This window comes from Sus scrofa, chromosome X (genome assembly GCF_054392235.1).
Source record: "Sus scrofa isolate SSC_HxYL_T2T_F1_AM1 chromosome X, Sscrofa_HxYL_maternal_Yorkshire_Landrace_v2.0, whole genome shotgun sequence".
Classification (NCBI taxonomy): domain Eukaryota; kingdom Metazoa; phylum Chordata; class Mammalia; order Artiodactyla; family Suidae; genus Sus; species Sus scrofa.
In genome coordinates this window covers 121,177,915-121,194,702 of record NC_139401.1, presented here as the reverse complement: position 1 = coordinate 121,194,702, position 16,788 = coordinate 121,177,915, and the positions used below count along the sequence as shown (strand labels likewise).

General features: G+C 53.9%; 1 protein-coding gene across 5 annotated transcripts; it reads right to left on the bottom strand.

Moving 5' to 3' along the window:
* Nucleotides 1–11,732: 11,732 nt before the first annotated feature.
* Nucleotides 11,733–15,104, bottom strand: SMIM10L2A (small integral membrane protein 10 like 2A). 5 transcript variants are annotated; one of them, XM_085006698.1, is made up of 4 exons: nt 14,385–15,104; nt 13,484–13,611; nt 12,329–12,870; nt 11,733–11,920 (listed from the first exon to the last, which is right to left on the bottom strand). In XM_085006698.1, the coding sequence occupies exon 1, from the start codon at nt 14,943–14,945 to the stop codon at nt 14,709–14,711; it is 237 nt and encodes a 78-aa protein (XP_084862824.1). In that variant the 5' UTR covers nt 14,946–15,104; the 3' UTR covers nt 11,733–11,920; nt 12,329–12,870; nt 13,484–13,611; nt 14,385–14,708. The 5 variants fall into 5 exon arrangements, with proteins under 5 accessions (XP_084862824.1, XP_084862826.1, XP_084862825.1 ...); XM_085006700.1 differs by having other exon boundaries at nt 12,329–12,597; XM_085006699.1 differs by having other exon boundaries at nt 11,733–11,932; nt 14,385–15,096.
* Between the last annotated feature and the right edge of the window lie 1,684 nt (nt 15,105–16,788).

Sequence of the window (16,788 nt, the reverse complement as noted above, 5' to 3'; positions counted from 1 at the left end):
TACATGCTCGTGAGGGTCATTTGCGCAAAACTCACCTACGGGTTATTTCTTCGTCTCAATAGAACGCGGATGAGTGTTGTGTCTGGAGTGGAAGGTGAGGGGTGTTTTTCATGGCAGATCTTTTTCCCAGGCTCCTTCACCTAGAGGGCCTCCTGAGGAATTGCGGGGATGTTGTCATGGCAGGCAGCTACCTAAAGGGTTCCTGCTAATGTGCTTCTTGGGTACAGGATGTATTATCCTGCACGGTCAAAACCACTTTCAGGCCACAGGTCGGACTTTAACTTGGGGACAAAAAGCTGCTTGTGATGGCTTTGGGTTAGCTTTCTAGATTATAGCTGAGTTAACTCATAGTTATTTTAACAAAGAGTAGTCAATAGTAAACTAAGCTTGCAAGATAAAGCCCTGGGCCATTGTTTCTCCCCATTGCTATGGTGACATCTTTAAAAAACCATCATGGTCAGAGAATTTACAGTTGATGAACTTAGAACCTTATGGGGAAAGTAGAAACAGGAACCAAAGGTCAAATGCAGGTCTATAAAAGCCCTTAGAAACATTCTTTGGCTTTCATGAAAATGAAATGTTAAAGATGGCACATCAGGAGTTCCTGTTGTGGCGCAGTGGTTAACAAATCCGACTAGAAACCATGAGGTTGCGGGTTTGATCCCTGCCCTTGCTTAGTGGGTTGACGATCCGGCGTTGCCCTGAGCTGTGGTGTAGGTCGCAGACGCGGCTCGGATCCCACGTTACTGTGGCTGTGGTGTAGGCCGGTGGCTACAGCTCCGGTTAGACCCCTAGCCTGGGAACCTCCTTATGCTGCAGGTGTGGCCCTAGAAAAGGCAAAAAGACAAAAAAAAAAAAAAGATGGCACATCAGATAAAAAGAACATCAATGTTTTATATAGGTTTTAAATTAGACATAGCCAGAGTTCCTGTCGTGGCTCAGTGGTTAACGAATCCGACCAGGAACCATGAGGTCTTGTGTTTGATCCCTGGCCTTGCTCAGGGGGTTAAGGATCCAGCGTTGCCGTGAGCTGTGAGGTAGGTCGCAGACGCGGCTCGGATCCCACGTTACTGTGGCTGGGGTGTAGGCCGACAGCTATAGCTCTGATTGGACCCCTAGCCTGGGAACCTCCACATGCTGTGGGTGCAGCCCAGGAAATGGCAAAAAGACAAAAAAAAAAATCTAGATACTCATGTTGCAACAGAACAAAGGGTGGGGGAAAAAATGTAATTGTGATGTATACATGTAAAGATAACTTGATCCCCTTGCTGTACAGTGGGGAAAAAAAAAAGACATAGCAATGAATAGTTCTGTACGATTTCCAGCTATCGTCCCTCCATCATTAGAGCATTGTCAGGAACTCTTCCTCTGGTTTGTCTTTATTACTCTTATTTATTTTTCAAGTAACACTCTTGTAACAATGCAATCGTATAGAAGTGCTCTAAAGTAAAAAGCAAAAGTTTCTCAAATTTCACTCCGCACTCAGCTAATCGCCATTCATGGAAGGACATCTGGGCTGTTTCCATTGGGGCTCTTTTTCCTTTTGGGTCCATCTTTCAGGTTGGTGGTTTTCAGAGCTCTTGCCGTTTCGAGGCTGCTGGATTTTTTTTTTTTTTTTTTTTTTTGTCTTTTGTCTTTTTTGTTGTTGTTGTTGCTATTTCTTGGGCCGCTCCCGCGGCATATGGAGGTTCCCAGGCTAGGGGTTGAATCTAGCTGTAGCCACCGGCCTACGCCAGAGCCACAGCAACGCGGGATCCGAGCCGCGTCTGCAACCTACACCACAGCTCACGGCAACGCCGGATCGTTAACCCACTGAGCAAGGGCAGGGACCGAACCCGCAACCTCATGGTTCCTAGTCGGATTCGTTAACCACTGCGCCACGATGGGAACTCCGAGGCTGCTGGATTTTAAGGCTCCCATGAAGCTGGAGAGAAGGGGATGGGAATAATCCAAGTTAAAAAACCATCAACCCTGCTGTTCTTACTGTTCTTCTGAGATTCAGCAGTTTTGCTAGAATAAAAGCATCTCAGAATGTTGCAATCCTTTGGTTACTTTCCAGACCTCTGAACAACTGGACTTTGACGATTTCTGCCAGCGATCCGTTGCTTTTATGGAGAAGCAGGTTTATGGAGGTCCTCGCCCTACCATTCTGGACTTCCCATCACCGTCCCAGCCTTGTGTATTTCTCTGTTTTTTAAAAAAATAGGCCACTTGGCAAGGAAACCGTGGACAGCCTCTAGGAGCTGAGAGTCACCCCCAGCTGACAGCCAGCAAGAAGGCCATAAAACCACAAGGAAAGGAATTCTCTTAACCACCCGAGATCTTGGAAGAGGATCCTGAGCCTCAGATGAAACCCGCAGCCTGGGATGGAACCAGAGCTCAGGACCCAGCTAACCTGTTCCCAGACTCCTGATTCTTGCTCTACTTCTCCTGGGCCTGCCCTTTTTCCTGCCAAGGCCCCGGTTCAGAACCAACACCCTTAATCCTGGACAATTAAGGGGCTTTGTGCTAATGGAGTTACTTTTCACAAATATCTTCTGGCATCCACAGAAACCAGAAGTCTTCCGTTCTTGGTAGTTGTTGGAGAGTGGCCAGCTGGTGAGGAAAGCGTTTCTTTTTCAGCCTAGTGCTTATTACCTTCCCCCCTCCCCGATTAAGTGACCCCACGTAATTGACCAAGTCCTGGAGAAATTACTCGAGTTAAGCAAGCATTGTTCCTCAGCTTCACCCAGGGACCGTGGAGATTCCAGCAGGCGCTTCCCTGTTATTCCAATAACCTGACAGACTTCAAGGGACACAAAGAATTCTGAACACTTCGTGTCCCCAGTCCCATGCTGCTGCGTGTGCGGAAATCCAGCAGGACGCCCTAAGATATCCTAGGCTTTAGCTTCAATACTTTTTCATTTGTTTGTCTTCTGTTTTTGGCTGCACCCACGGCATGTGAAAGTTCCCTGGGCCAGAGATCAAACTCGCATCACAGCAGTGACCCGAGCTGCTGCAGTGACAACACCGGATCCTTAATCTGCTGAGCCACCAGAGAAGTCCTCCATTTCTTAAAACCTCCCTGGACAGATGAAGGCTTCTTATGCTGATCAGCAGGCGTAGGTGGCTAGTAACAAACCACCCTGGCTAATCTCACAAGTATAAGGCCCGTTGCCTTCCTTCCCAGCAGAGTAACACATCTTTACATGCATGGATACTGTACATGAGACATCTTATTACGGCCAGGAAAGGTATAGGAAAAAAATCACGAACATTCCAATTTTGCCAGCCATCTTTCTTACTGCCACGACTGGACCCATGCATGGACTTGAACTTTGGAAATGTTCTCAGCAGTGCTTTAACATAAATCATTCCTCTTCAGCAAGTCTTGTCCAGAAAAGCTTTAAGCCATTTCAAAACATAGGGTGCTCCTCCCCTGATCCATACCCACGTCACGCTGAGAAAAAATATACATACCTTACACCAGGCAGAAGGCTCCCCCACCGGCCCTAGCCGCCCCTTCAGGACTCAAGATATTCAGATTTCATTGGCTAAAATCCCGGAAGAGGGCGTGGGATTTGTTTTCTTTGCTCCTCATCGCCATCTGCTGGTAGAGCGTTGCATTGCAAATGTGAATGGAGACTCCAGGTAAGTGTACAGGGCCAGCCCTCGCCGGGACTTTGCAGAGGAATCCATTCCTGCAGTCCTGGGTCAGGACACACCACAACCACCATGAAACCCTACTCCTTGTTTTACCCAGGCCGGCGCGGCCCAGGACAAGAGCTACTTCAAGCGCTCCCAGCCTCGGTGGGAGTGGTTCTGGGATCAGGAATCAAGAAACGAAGGCTTCCTATGTAAGAGCGTTTTTGTAGATTTTGAAACCAAACTTAGGATTACCAAAGGGGGAATGTCGGAAGGAGGGATAAATTAGGGGATTGACATATACACACGCCTATACATAAAATAAATGGGTAACAAGGACCTACTGTACACCACAGGGAAATCTGCTCAATACGGTGTAATAACCTGAGTGGGAAAAGAATCTGAAAAGGAACAGATATATGTATGTGTATAACATTTACTTTGCTATATGCCTGAAATTAGCATGCCTTTGAAAGTCAACTAGACTGCAATAAAATTTAAAAAAAAAAGAAATACGGAAGAAAAAAAGAGAATGTCCCTGTGTGTGCAGACATAGAGACCAAACTAGTGTTTCCCAGTGGGGAGGGGGAAGGCGGAAGGTGGGCGTAGAGATTGAGATCCAAACTATTATGCATAAGATAAACAAGCAGCAAGGATATATTGTATGGCACAAGGAATATAGCCAATATTTTATAATAACTCTAACTGGAGTATAATCTTTAAAAATATTGAAGCAGTAGATTGCACATCTAAAATGAATGTTGTAAATCAATAATACTTCAATTTAAAAATTAAAAATAAAATCGTTTTATTGGGCGTAATTTTAAAAAAGTATTTTGGTGTGTCCATTATATTTTAACATGGTCTTTAGAAGGAACAAAGCTGAAATGTTTATTGCATGCAGCAGTTGCCCTGCCTGACAGCTTTGGCAGAAGCAGAAGTAATTGGTGCTCACATGTCCAAAAACTTGGGTAGCAGTCCCCACACTGCTCACCTTAGTCTTTGCCAGAAACTGGTTTCCTAGCCTTGAACTCCCACCAGCTTAGGACATCACCATGCCAAATGCCTACCCTTCTAACTTTTCCCCATTAGGCTGCAAAGACGGTTTCTAGCAAGGATGGCAGTGAGGATGGAGTTCCTGTCATGGCTCAGTGGTTAACGAATGTGACTAGGAATCAAGAGGTTGCAGGTTCGATCCCTGGCCTCGCTCAGTGGGTTAAGAATCTGGTGTTGCCATGAGCTGTGGTGTAGGTCGCAGACACGGCTTGGATCCCGCGTTGCTGTGGCTTTGATATAGGCCAGCAGCTACAGGCTACAGCTCCGATTAGTCCCCTAGCCTGGGAACCTCTGTATGCCGCTCAGCCCTAAAAAGACAAAAAAAAAAAGACGGTGGTGAGGAATAGTGCAGAGGAGAGGGTAAGAATGGGGACCCGGAATGACCCCAGTTCTGGAGGACCTTGGTAAGGAAGCACGTCATGGGTTTAGAGGCAAGGACCTGAGACAGGGGCTTGGTCCCGGAGCCCTGCCTCTGGGGGTAGAGGGGGTGCAACTGACAAGAACGGTGCAGAAATGCCTGGCACCTTACTACCTCTCCGTGTCTTCCTTTGTTGTTGTTTGGTTAGAGCTTTTGTTTGTTTTTTAGGGCCGCACCCACGACATATGGAGGTTCCCAGGCTAGGGAGCTAATCGGAGCTGCAGCCGCCAGCCTACACAACAGCCACAGCCACAGCAACGTGGGATCTGAGCTGTATCTGCGACCTACAACACAGCTCATGGCAACACCGGATCCTTAACCCGCTGAGCAAGGCCAGGGATGGAACCCACATCCTCATGGTTCCTAGTCAGATCCGTTTTCCCTGTGCCATGACGGGAACTCTTGGTTGGAGATTTGAGTTTGGGGTTGTTGCTGGGTTTCATTTGCTTTTGTTGTCTTTATTTGTTTTTGTTCTTTTATCAGTGATGCAGTAACAGATGTCATTGTGGATAAATGCTGTGGCGCAGTCATGATCAATTGCATACCTTAGCCTCCTGCAAGTGGGCCAAAGTGTATGCATGCCCTAGGGGTTTGACCCCCTCCAGAAAGGTAGTGCCAAGTTACTCTGCTCACTCTGCTCAGGAATGAGAGTGTTTTGTGACAAAGGTGGCATAGCAGGGTCGCAACACGTTTTAAAATTTGTTACTGCCTTTCCTGTCTCAAGCTGGGTGAATTTCTCACTTCTCAAGATCAGTATAACCTTTCATTTAACCCATCACGTTCCTAAAACTCTTTCTTTCCCATCATCCCCCATTCACGGCTAGAGTTAAATCCAGCCTCCAGGAGTTCCCATTGTGTACAGCAGAAATGCAACAGACTAGTATCCATGATGATGTGGGTTTGATCCTTGGCCTCACTCACTGGGTTAAGGATCCAGCATTGCCACAAGCTGCAGCATAAGTTGCAGGTGTGGCTCAGATCCTCTGTGGCTGTGGTGTAGGCTGGCTGCACCCATTCAACCCTTAGCCCGGGAACCTCCATATGCCTTGGGTGTGGCCCTAAAAAGAAAATAGAACAAAGTTGCAGGACTTACTCTCATTTTAAGACTTAGTAGAGGAGTTCCCGTCGTGGCGCAGTGGTTAACGAATCCGACTAGGAACCATGAGGTTGCGGGTTCGGTCCCTGCCCTTGCTCAGTGGGTTAACGATCCGGCGTTGCCATGAGCTGTGGTGTAGGTTTCAGACGCGGCTCGGATCCCACGTTGCTGTGGCTCTGGCGTAGGCCAGTGGCTGTGGCTCCTATTCGACCCCTAGCCTGGGAACCTCCATATGCCGCGGGAGCGGCCCAAAGAAATAGCAAAAAGACCAAAAAAAAAAAAAAAAAAAAAAACAAAAAAAAAAGACTTAGTAGAGCATCATAATAATCCAGGCAGGGTGGTATTGGCATAAAGGTAGATTTAGAGAGCAATGGACCAGAACAGATTTGAGAATATACTCACAACTATATGGACGTGTTTTTTAACAAGCTGACATTTTACTTTAAAACATGGAGTGGGATGTGGCATGCAAGTCCTACATGCAATGTGATTCCAGAAATGAAAACATGTTTCTAATAAAGATTTGAAAGAAAGCCACAGAAATAATATCCTTAAAAAGCCACAGAGAGTAGTTCCCATCATGGCTCAGTGGCTAGCGAATCCAGCTAGGAACCATGAGGTTGCGGGTTCGATCCCTGGCCTTGATCAGTGGGTTAAGGATCCGGCGTTGCCATGAACTGTGGTGTAGGTTGCAGACACGGCTCGGACCCCGAGTCACTGTGGCTCTGGTATAGGCTGGAGGCTACAGCTCGGATTCGACCCCTAGCCTGGGAACCTCCATATGCCACAGGTGAGGCCCTAGAAAAGACAAAAAAAAAAAAAAAAGACCACAGAGATAGTTTCAGATTGGACAAGTGACTTTTTACCAAGGTGTCAAAGCAATACAATGAAGAAAATATTTTCAACAAATAGTACTGGAAACATTGGGAAAGCACACCTTTAAAAACAAAACTCACATCCTATGCAAAAATTAACTCAAACAATTATGACATCCATGCCAGAGACAAAACCGTAATACAAGCCCCCTGGGGATCCCTGCCGGTCAGCGTTGCACCGCTGGGGGCCCTCGCCCCAGGGCCAAATTTAATACAAGTCAAAGCCTATCAACCTGGGAATCACAGCGCAATGGCTAAAGCAGGGGCTCCCTCCGCCGTCTCACACGGACGCCCACTCCTCCCGCTCCCTCTGTGCCTCAAGACCGCCCTTCTCTTTCTTCTCTTCCCTTTGTCAAACGGGTGACCCTGTCTGTCCCCCAAGGCCTTAGCAACCCACCAGGCCCCAGGGCTGTCTGATGTAGTTCAAGGAAGCCGCCAGCAGATGGCGCCAGGAGCGCCGGCCAGCCTCGGGCTGGAGCGTGGGGCAGTCGCCCAGCTTTGGCCCAATCCGCTTCCTGTCGAGGAATAAACCATGAGGATGCGCCATGGAGGTTTTCGAGTTCTGCGAGGTGCAAGATCTTGAGAATAAGAACCTATGAACTGATTGTGTGCTTCCGATTTCTATGCACGCTACAAGATGTGCAGATGCGTCCGGGGAGCAGGTAAGTCAGCAGGTACTTTCCAGAACCCCTGCAGTACTGGAGAGGGCCCCTCCTATCTCTAGACCAGGCGCAGGGCCGTTGCTGCAAGCTTGGGAGGGGTAACCAGCTGAGTTGGCCTCGGGCTCTTCAGCGTTCGAGGCCAGAGGCCAAGTCCCTGACGTTCTCTGCGCTTCACTTCCTTCATCTGCGCGATGATCAGTAATTCTGAGGCTCTGCGAGGAATCAGTGAGATAACGCACATCAGTCAGGGAACACTGGACTTCCAGCTGGTGGCTCAGAGGAACCGAATCTGACTAGTATCCATGAGGACGCCCGTTCGATCCCTGGCCTCGCTCAGTGGGTTCAGGATTGAGCATTGCCATGAGCTGTGGTGTAGGTCACAGACGCGGCTCGGATCCCAAGTTGCTGTGGCTGTGGTGTAGGCCAGCGTCTGTTAGCTCAGATTCAGCCCTTAGCCTGGGAACCTCCATATGCTGCAGGTGCAGCCCTAAAAATACACACACACACACACACACACAAATCAGTGAACACTGAGCACAGTGGCTGACATGTGGAAGCATTCAGGCCCCTGAGAACGGACCTTTATTACTCATGAGCCCGATAAGAAGCTGGTCAGATGAGCTGTTCAGTCTCAGGACCACAAAAGGCAGCACCGTGTCAGGGTCAAGGGCACAAGATCTGTTGTTAGACACAGCAGCTCTACCACGTAATGAGGAGGGCTGGACCTCTGGGCCTCTCTGAGCCACAGCTTTGTGACTGGTCAAGTTAGCGGGTGCAACATCTTCCTGGAGGGCTGTCGGGGGTCAAATGCAGCGAAGCCTAGGGAAGGGCCTGGCTCATGGGACGGGCTCCCTGGGTGGTGCCTGTTGTGGGAACCCAGCTGCAGGGCTGCTTCCACCGCACGCCACCCTGACTCAACACACTCCTTCCACCTTGTCTAGGCCTCCGACACCTATTTCTCATCTGCTCACCCTCAGCTGCACAAAGTGTAGCTGAGATCCAAAGGGAGGCAAAAACAAACCAACAGCAAGTGGAGAGGCCCCCGCATGACTCTGGCGGCTGTACTACAGCCGAAGTCGGGGTGAGCCTCCCAGGAGCTCATGGCCTTCCTCTGCTGGCTCCCAGTTTGCTGGAATGGTCCAGAGGCCTAGGCACCTGAACCTCTGGCCTCTCGCTGCCCCCTGGCACTGTTTCTGCTTGCCAGCGCCTCTGGGAGGACAACCGAAGGACAAGAGCCCGGCCACAGGCCTGTCTCTGCTCTGTCCTTCGGGTGGCTTTGCCTTGTCCCCTGCCAAGGAGAAGCAGGCCAGTTTCCTGCCCCCGATGCCTGGGAACGCTTGAATCCAGGCCCCCGTGTTCGTTCAGTCCAGCCGGTGAGACTCTGGAACGTGTTTGTAGTGGGAAGAATTTTGAAGTCCAGCATTTCAGAAACCCAAGATAATCTTCCCTGTGTTGTTGCTTTGGACAAAAAGAAACAAACAAACAAGCAACCAACAACTCAAAACAAACGCTAAGGTTGGGTTTGGCTTCATCATCATCACTGATGATACTTACTGGACCCTGAAGAGAAGCGAGGCTCTGGACTAGGATTAGTAGTAAGAGTACCAGATTCTAGAAAGCTCTTTGTACACAATATAGATGGAACACTTGCTTGGGTCAGAAAAACATAAGGCTTTCAAGAACAACCTAGCTTGTTGTTTTTAATCTTGAAAGCTCTCCCCCTCTCCCACCAAATCTTTTAAATCTGGCTTTGAGCAGAGCAATAGAAAAGATAGTTAAAATTATGCCCGAAAGATGGTACCACGGCAGAGTCGGAGGGGAGGACACAGGTTGGACAAGGAGAGGCGTTTTCTAGTGACCTCTTCAACCACTTCCTGGGTCCAAGTTGTCCCCGCATCTGGCCTGGATGGGGCAGACTGCTCCCCACCTGGAGCCTTCTTGACTCTCCTCTTGCTTCTCAGTTCCATACACAACAGCAAGGTTGAGGGATTTTGTTTTTCGTTTTGATTTTGTCTTCTCAGGGCCACACCTGCGGCATGTGGAGGTTCCCAGGCTAGGGGCCGAATCCGAGCCGCAGCTGCCAGCCCACACCACAGCCACAGCAACACAGGATCCGAGCCACATCTGAGACCTACACCATAGCTCACACCAGATCCTTAACCCAATGAGTGAGGCCATGGATCGAACCCACGTCCTCATGGATCCTAGTTCGATTCGTTAACTGCTGGGCCACGGTGGGAACTCCTTTTGATTTTGATAGCTGCACCTGTGGCATATGGAAGTTTCCAGACTAGGGGGTTGAATCAGAGCTACAGCTGCCGGCCTACACCACAGTCACAGCAACATAGGATCCAAGCTGCATCTGCGACCTACACCAGAACACATGGAAACGCTGGAACCTTAACCCACTGAGCGAAGCCAGGGATCGAACCCTCATCCTTCATGGTTCCTAGTTGGATTCATTTCCTCTGCGCCACGATGGTAACGCCCCTGCCTGCCAGAATCTTAGCATTTTGTACAGTGGCTTAATGGGATTCAGTTACATATTCAGACCAGATGAGCTCAGAAACACCTTATGAGCTTAGGGCCACGTCCTCAAAAGGGCTCCAACTGTGGGAACCATGGGCTGAGCAGCATTCCAAGGACAGGGGAAGGATGGAAAGCCTCCTACTGCCCAGGTTAGCTCACAGGTCAACCTGAGGTGACATCCGCTTGGTGACCTCCTCCAAGAGGTGCCTGTGGGGACAGTGAGGTTGGGGAAGCAAAGCGCCCAGCACAGTGCCTAGAGCTTGGCAGCCTCTTGGCACCGATCAGCCTGTTTGCTTTCGTCAAGGTGACAGGGCTGCTTCTGCTGAGGCTTGAGGTCACCTGTCAAAGAGACACCATCACACGGAAGGTCCCCAGCACCCTATAGGCTCCTTCCTGAGAATGCACGAGTACGCTTGGCTGGCCTGGAGACATGCGGTGGCCAGCCGAGGAGCTGGATCAGAGCGCAGGTCTTTGGTCTCTCAGGCGCCGCTCTTCACCAGAGGGCAACGTGCCAGCCTGCCTTCCTCCCTGGCGGGCAGTGTGGCCCTTCCTCACCAGGGGGCCTCGGCCCCGATCGCTGGTTCATCCGCCCCCATCCTGGCAGGGCCAGGCCACCTGGTTGCTGCGGTGGGTGCGGGACCATCGGGGACAGAACACGACCATCTGGACAAAGGGGCGGGAAGCTCGGGGCTCTGGCAGGGACTGGGGTCCACCCCTCCCTCCTGTGGTGGCGGATGTTGGAAGGGGCACCCTGATCAAGGTACTTTGACCTCTGGGGTGCTCTTGGTGACAGGTGAGGCGTGCCCCCACCCCCGGCCCTTTACCCCAGGCGGTGACCACCCCCTGTCTCCTTGGGTCGCCTCTCTCCTGGGTCCTGCGGGCCTTCCTTCCTCTGAGGCGGGTGCTGTGCTCCTCCACAGGCCTCGCTCCCCTGGCCCCCTGTCCAGGGCCCGCCTGCCCCCGCAGCAGCCTCAGAGCCCCCAGCCTGTCCTCTCTGAGGGCAGAGCCTGCATCTAAGGTGGGGAAGGGAAGCAGGCTTCCCGTGTGGAGGTTGAGCTTCTCCAAAAGTCAGCACCACGGGGCCGGCAGGGGGGTGATGGGGACATTGCCACCTGCTGCTGCAGGGACACAGCATGATCTGCACACAGTCCATTCCGCCTCATCTCCCCAGCCTGCCCTCCGACTTCTAATGAATTAAGTGCTTTCTCACATCAGGCCCTGAAATGAAGAAAAGACTTGGGTCATTCAAAGAAAGGTCGTGAAGGGGTCAAGTTGGCAGGTCCTGGGCCAGGCCTGTGCTGCTGCCTTCTCCTCATGGTCCAGGGCAGGTCGGTCCCAGAGCATCTTCTGACCAGGCCACAGTCCCCTGGCCCGGCCCCGCCCCCTTACGGCCCTCCCCCTGCTCCTGGCCACCAGTGGGGTGACCTCCCCACTGGCCCCCCGACCCCCCCGAGAAACAGGAGGCCTCCAGATTTCTTTTCATTTTATTGAACTCATGGGGCTTTTTTCGTATCTTAGACAGACGCCAAAATTTGACGACACCAGACACAAGAACGTTGCTCTGACCAGACTGTGCTGACCGGTGCAGAGTTCGGCACACACAGAAAAGTGAAAGTCGTCTTACTCAAGTCGATGCCCGACTTTCTAGACGCTCCGCTGCCTGAAAAACAGACTGCAAATAAATAAAGTGCATTGGGAGCCCTCGAAGCAGCAAGAGCCCCGTGCGGGTGACAAGGCAGAAGTGGGAGGGCAGAAGCGGCTAACGACGCAAGGCCAGGCTGGTAAGAAAAGCGGGGGCAGGAACACAAGCTAAGGACGTGCCCCCGGGCCCCATCCACGGCCAATCCCTTTGCGCCCAGAAGCCCCAGCCGGAGCCACCCTCCAACTCCCAGCCTCGTTCAGGGAAGAGCCTGCCCCAGGCCCTTCTCAGGCCCTCTGTCCGCCCCGCCTGGCTGGCCTGGGAAGAGGCTGGAGCTGGGGATCGAACCCCCAGAGGGTGAGACCTGGGCTTGAAAGGGCCACATCCGCGTCATCAGCCCCAAGGGGCCCCTCATCCTCGGCTCCTCACCTCCCATGCAGCCCTGTGGCACCGTCTCTCGGAGGCTGCCCCAGAGATCCACGCACGCAGTCCTCAGGCTCCCAGAAGTGGCCCCGGGTGGGCGAGCTTGGGGTGGAGGAGTGGCCACCAGGACCAGGGGCTCCCAGGCGACATGGCACAAGGCAGGAAGCCATCGGGCCCGCTCTGTGACAGTCTGCGGGAGGTGTGGGGGCTACAGGTGGCCTCAGGCCTCAGGCCAGCAGAGATCTTCACTTGGGACCCAGGCACCAGCTGGGTGGCTGAGGAGGGCAGATGGCGTGAGGCTTGGCCACCCCGTCCCTGGGGCAACCAGGCTGAGGTTTTCAGTCCCAGGAACTCTGAGGACGTGGGCCACGAGCAACCGTTGCGGGGACAGGTGTGGGACTGGGGGGTGGGGGGAGGACCAGGGGCTCTCCCGGCTCCCCCTCTGCGCCGCTCCCGGGGTGCCAGTCAACAGCACGGCCGGGCCTCCACGACCACGGGAGCCCCGCTAGTGGAGATTCTCCCAGGCGATCCTGGGCAGGTGGGCCAGCCTGGGGACAGGGAGGTGGGGTCTCGCGTGGCTCTCGGCCCCATCCCACCCAGGCTCAGCCTTCCCCCCCTGGTCACATCATGTCTCCGGAGCCACCCAACACCCCCAGCCTCCCCACCCCATCCCCCAAATGGACAGGCTTGTCCTCATCACCTGAGCGGCCCTGGGTCAAGCCTGGGGAGGGGGGGGAGGCCCAGCTCTGTGGGAGAGGCCCTCGGCCCCCAGGGGCTTCTGGGACCCGTCTCTCCCGGGCCCCTCTCAGCTCAGTCCCCTGGTCTTCCCTGTGACCTCCCACACACCCCAAGGAGAGCTAGTTTCCCACCTTCCCATGCCCTCCCCCCGAGTCCCCAGGGAGCCTGGGCTCCCCTCCCCCATCCCACAGTGCCAGGTCTTCCGGAAGACTCGGGGGTGGGGTGGGGGTGCAGGCCAAAGGCAGATTCAGCTCCATTGCTTCTTATCTGTGTGACAAGGGCCAATCCCCCCCCTCCGGGAGCCCCAGTGTCCCCAGTCAGTGGCTGAGGAGGACAGAGCTCCCCCACAGCGTCCTAGGTCCGTCCTTCCTTCCTCTCGCCAGAACCAGACCACTGGGCCAGCCCGGCTCTCAGGGTCTCTACCTGGAAGGCCCTTCCTCTCCTCCTGGGTCGGGCCCTTCTCTTGGCTGCTCCCCAGGCAGCTCTGGGCCCACCTTGCCTCCCTGGAGGAGACCAGAGAAGGAGCGGGTCACCTCCTGTAACACCAGGGCCTGAAAGAAAGAAACGCTGACTTGAGAGCTGCCTCCCCATTCAGAGAGGTCCCTGTGTCCCCAAGTGTCGCCTCCTCTACAAGCCTCTTCCCCACCTGCTCTCCCACCCCAGCCCGAGAGCTGCCCTCCGCTCAAATCCTTCGGGACACGGGGGCTGCCAGAGGCCATGCAGGGAAGGAGGAAGCGTCTTTCCCACTCCTCCCTGTCCCCGGATGCCCGCTTTGCAGGACGCCCTCGGGGAGCAGGGAGGCGAGCGACAGGGACAGCAGGAGCAGGCAGAGGGCAGTCCTCTGGCCCCAGAGGCCAGGCAGGAGGCAGCTTTGTGAAAAGCTGAGAAGGAGACAGACTTGGGGTTTGGCCAAGAACACAGCCATCCTTCCAGGCGGCCTCCCAGGGGGTGGAGGAGACGGGTGGCAGCATCTTCCTTCTCTCCGCGGGGGGCCTTCTGCCTGCCTCCCCACCCCCTCCCTCCACTCCCCCATGTTCAGGGACACCACCCGGGCTGTGGGCGCGAGAGACGGCCAGCGCCTCCGTGGGTGATGAGCTGACCCTCCGAGATGCCCAGGCCGCCCTCATCCCCATCTTGGGGTCATGACAAGGGAGGCTGGAGAGCCTCCGTCCGTCCTGCCTGCACTTGCTTCGGCAGCTTTCCTAGCTGGCTTCCTGGGGACCCTTCCACGTGGCCGTCAAACTACCGAGGTGCCTGGACCTCTAGATGTCATGGCAACCGCCTCCCTCCCTCCAGCCCACAAGTCCAACCTCTGGCCTCCTACCTTTTGGGTCCGGGCCAGTCTTTCACTTTCCGGCTGAAGAATGTCTTCCTTCTGCTTTCCTCTTCGGCCAAGGGGAGGCAACAGGTCGAGGCCAATGCAAAGGGCCCGTTTCGCGGGTTTCTGTGCGCCGCGGCTCCAGCCGCGACGTGGGTGGGCGGGTCGCGGCCAGGTCCGAGCTCGGTGGCCGTGTCCTCCGCGGAGGTCTAAGGCCCGGGGGCCCGAGCGGTCTCGATTCCTTCCCGCCCGTCTAGGTGGCCCCTGGCCCCGCCGTCCCTCATGCCCGCGCCCCTGCTGTCGTGGCCCGGCGGCGGTGGCGGCGGGCGCTCACTCGATCCGCACCTGCAGGCGCACGTTGAGCATCACCGAGGCCAAGACGTAGACGTAGGGGAAGTTCATGCGCAGCCGCCAGGCCAGGTCGAAGAAGGTGAGCAGTGTGCGCGTGAGCCCCTTGCAGAAGGCGCTGTAGGAGCCGCGCGCCGCGGCCGAGCGCGACAGTCGCACGGCCAGGCCGGACAGGGCTGCCGCCGCCGCCGCCGCAGACAGGGCCGAGGACGCTGCCATGGGCCGAGGCGGGCGCGGGCCCAGCTAGTGGACCGCAGCGCGAGCAGGTGGACGCGAGGCCTGGAGCCGCCTGGCCCCCGTGCTCCCGCCCCTCCCTGCCGGGCCCTCGGTCGCCCCTTCCAGGCTGGGCTCAGGCAGCAGCCGCCCACAGAGAGCCCCGCCCCCTCGCTCGCTCCCCAATCGGGGCCCCCGGCGTAACCACGCCCCTCGCCCCCGAAGCTCTCGCCGCGGACTCGGCCCCACCCACGGGACCCGCCCCGCGGGCCAGCTCCGCCTTCCCCCGGACATCCTAGAAGAGACCTGAGGGTGCTGCTCCCCAGAGATCCTTTTGCAAAATGCCCTAGAGCAGGAGGAGTGGAGGCCGGAGGCCTTGGAGGGGGGGGTCTGGACCACTATGCTGATTCTGCACCGAAGACCCACCTGGAACCTTCTGCCCCTTTCCCCCCTGTCTCCACCGACAACCCAGCCAGTCTACCCACTGTACCTTTCTTGAATTCGAATTTCTTTGAAAACTCTGCACTATGGATTTCGACCAAATCCACATGCTCTTTTTTTTTTTTTTTTCCTTTCTGGTATATTCGCTGGTCGAGCGTATTTCATTATTCTTGAATTGCTCCGTTGCCCCATTGTCCTTACCTCTCACCCCAGAGTGATTTCTTTTTTCTTTTTTTTTTTTTTTTTTTTTGGTCTTTTTGCCTTTTCTAGGGCCGCTCCCGCGGCATACGGAGGTTCCCAGGCTAGGGGTCGAATTGGAGCTGTAGCCACCAGCCTATGCTAGAGCCACAGCAACGTGGGATCCAAGCCACGTCTGCAACCTACACCACAGCTCATGGCATCGCCGGATCCTTAACCCACTGAGCAAGGCCAGGGATCGAACCCGCAACTTCATGGTTCCTAGTCGGATTGGTTAACCACTGAGCCACGATGGGAACTCCCCCAGAGTGATTTCTAAGCCGTCTTCTGCCTATCTTTGCCCTGGGTACTGCGCCACGTCTTCTCGCGTATTCATTTGCCCTCATTCACAGCCCCCCCCCCTTTTTTTTGCTGTTGTACTTAAATGCCCTTTTCGTGATCTCATCTAATTTTTTTCTCAACCAAATCCAACCCAAACTCCATCACATTTTCAAGACTATTGAAATGCACATGCTCATCTCAATCATGACCTTTTAAAAGCTGTCTGCAAAGGGAGTTCCTGTTGTGGTGCAGTGGAAACGAATCTGACTAGATCCGTGGGCTTGCTCAGTAGGTTGGGGATCTGGTGTTGCTATGAGCTGTGGTATGTGTCGCAGACACGGCTCAGATCTCGCGTTGCATAGGCTGGAGGCTACAGCTCCAATTCCACCCCAAGCCTGGGAACCTCCATATGCTGTGGGTGCACTTTAAAAGACACACACACAAAAAAGCTGTCTACAAGGAACTGATTCAGGATGACCTCATCCCAATTTTCACAAGGAGGGCTGGCCCAAGTTAATACCTTAATAGTCCCTCCCCAAATGCCTGCTCACTATCACACTGAACATCTCTGTGACCTCTGTGTAATTGTTTAAGGAACCCGGCATACTCATATACACTGATTGAGCAATTGTCCTACCTACATGATCAAGGAAGAAAAATAGGTTTGAGAGACATGAAGTTATTGTATCACATCATGACTGCATCAATAATAGAACCATGCAGGGAGTTCCCTGGTGGCTCAGGGAGTTAAGGATTGAGTGTTGTTACTGCTGTGGTGCAGGTTGGATCCCTGGCCCCGGAATTTCCGCTGTCACAGGTGCAGCCAAAAAAACCACACATAATATAACCATGCATGGATATAAAATTTTTTTTTAAAAGCCAGGCCAGA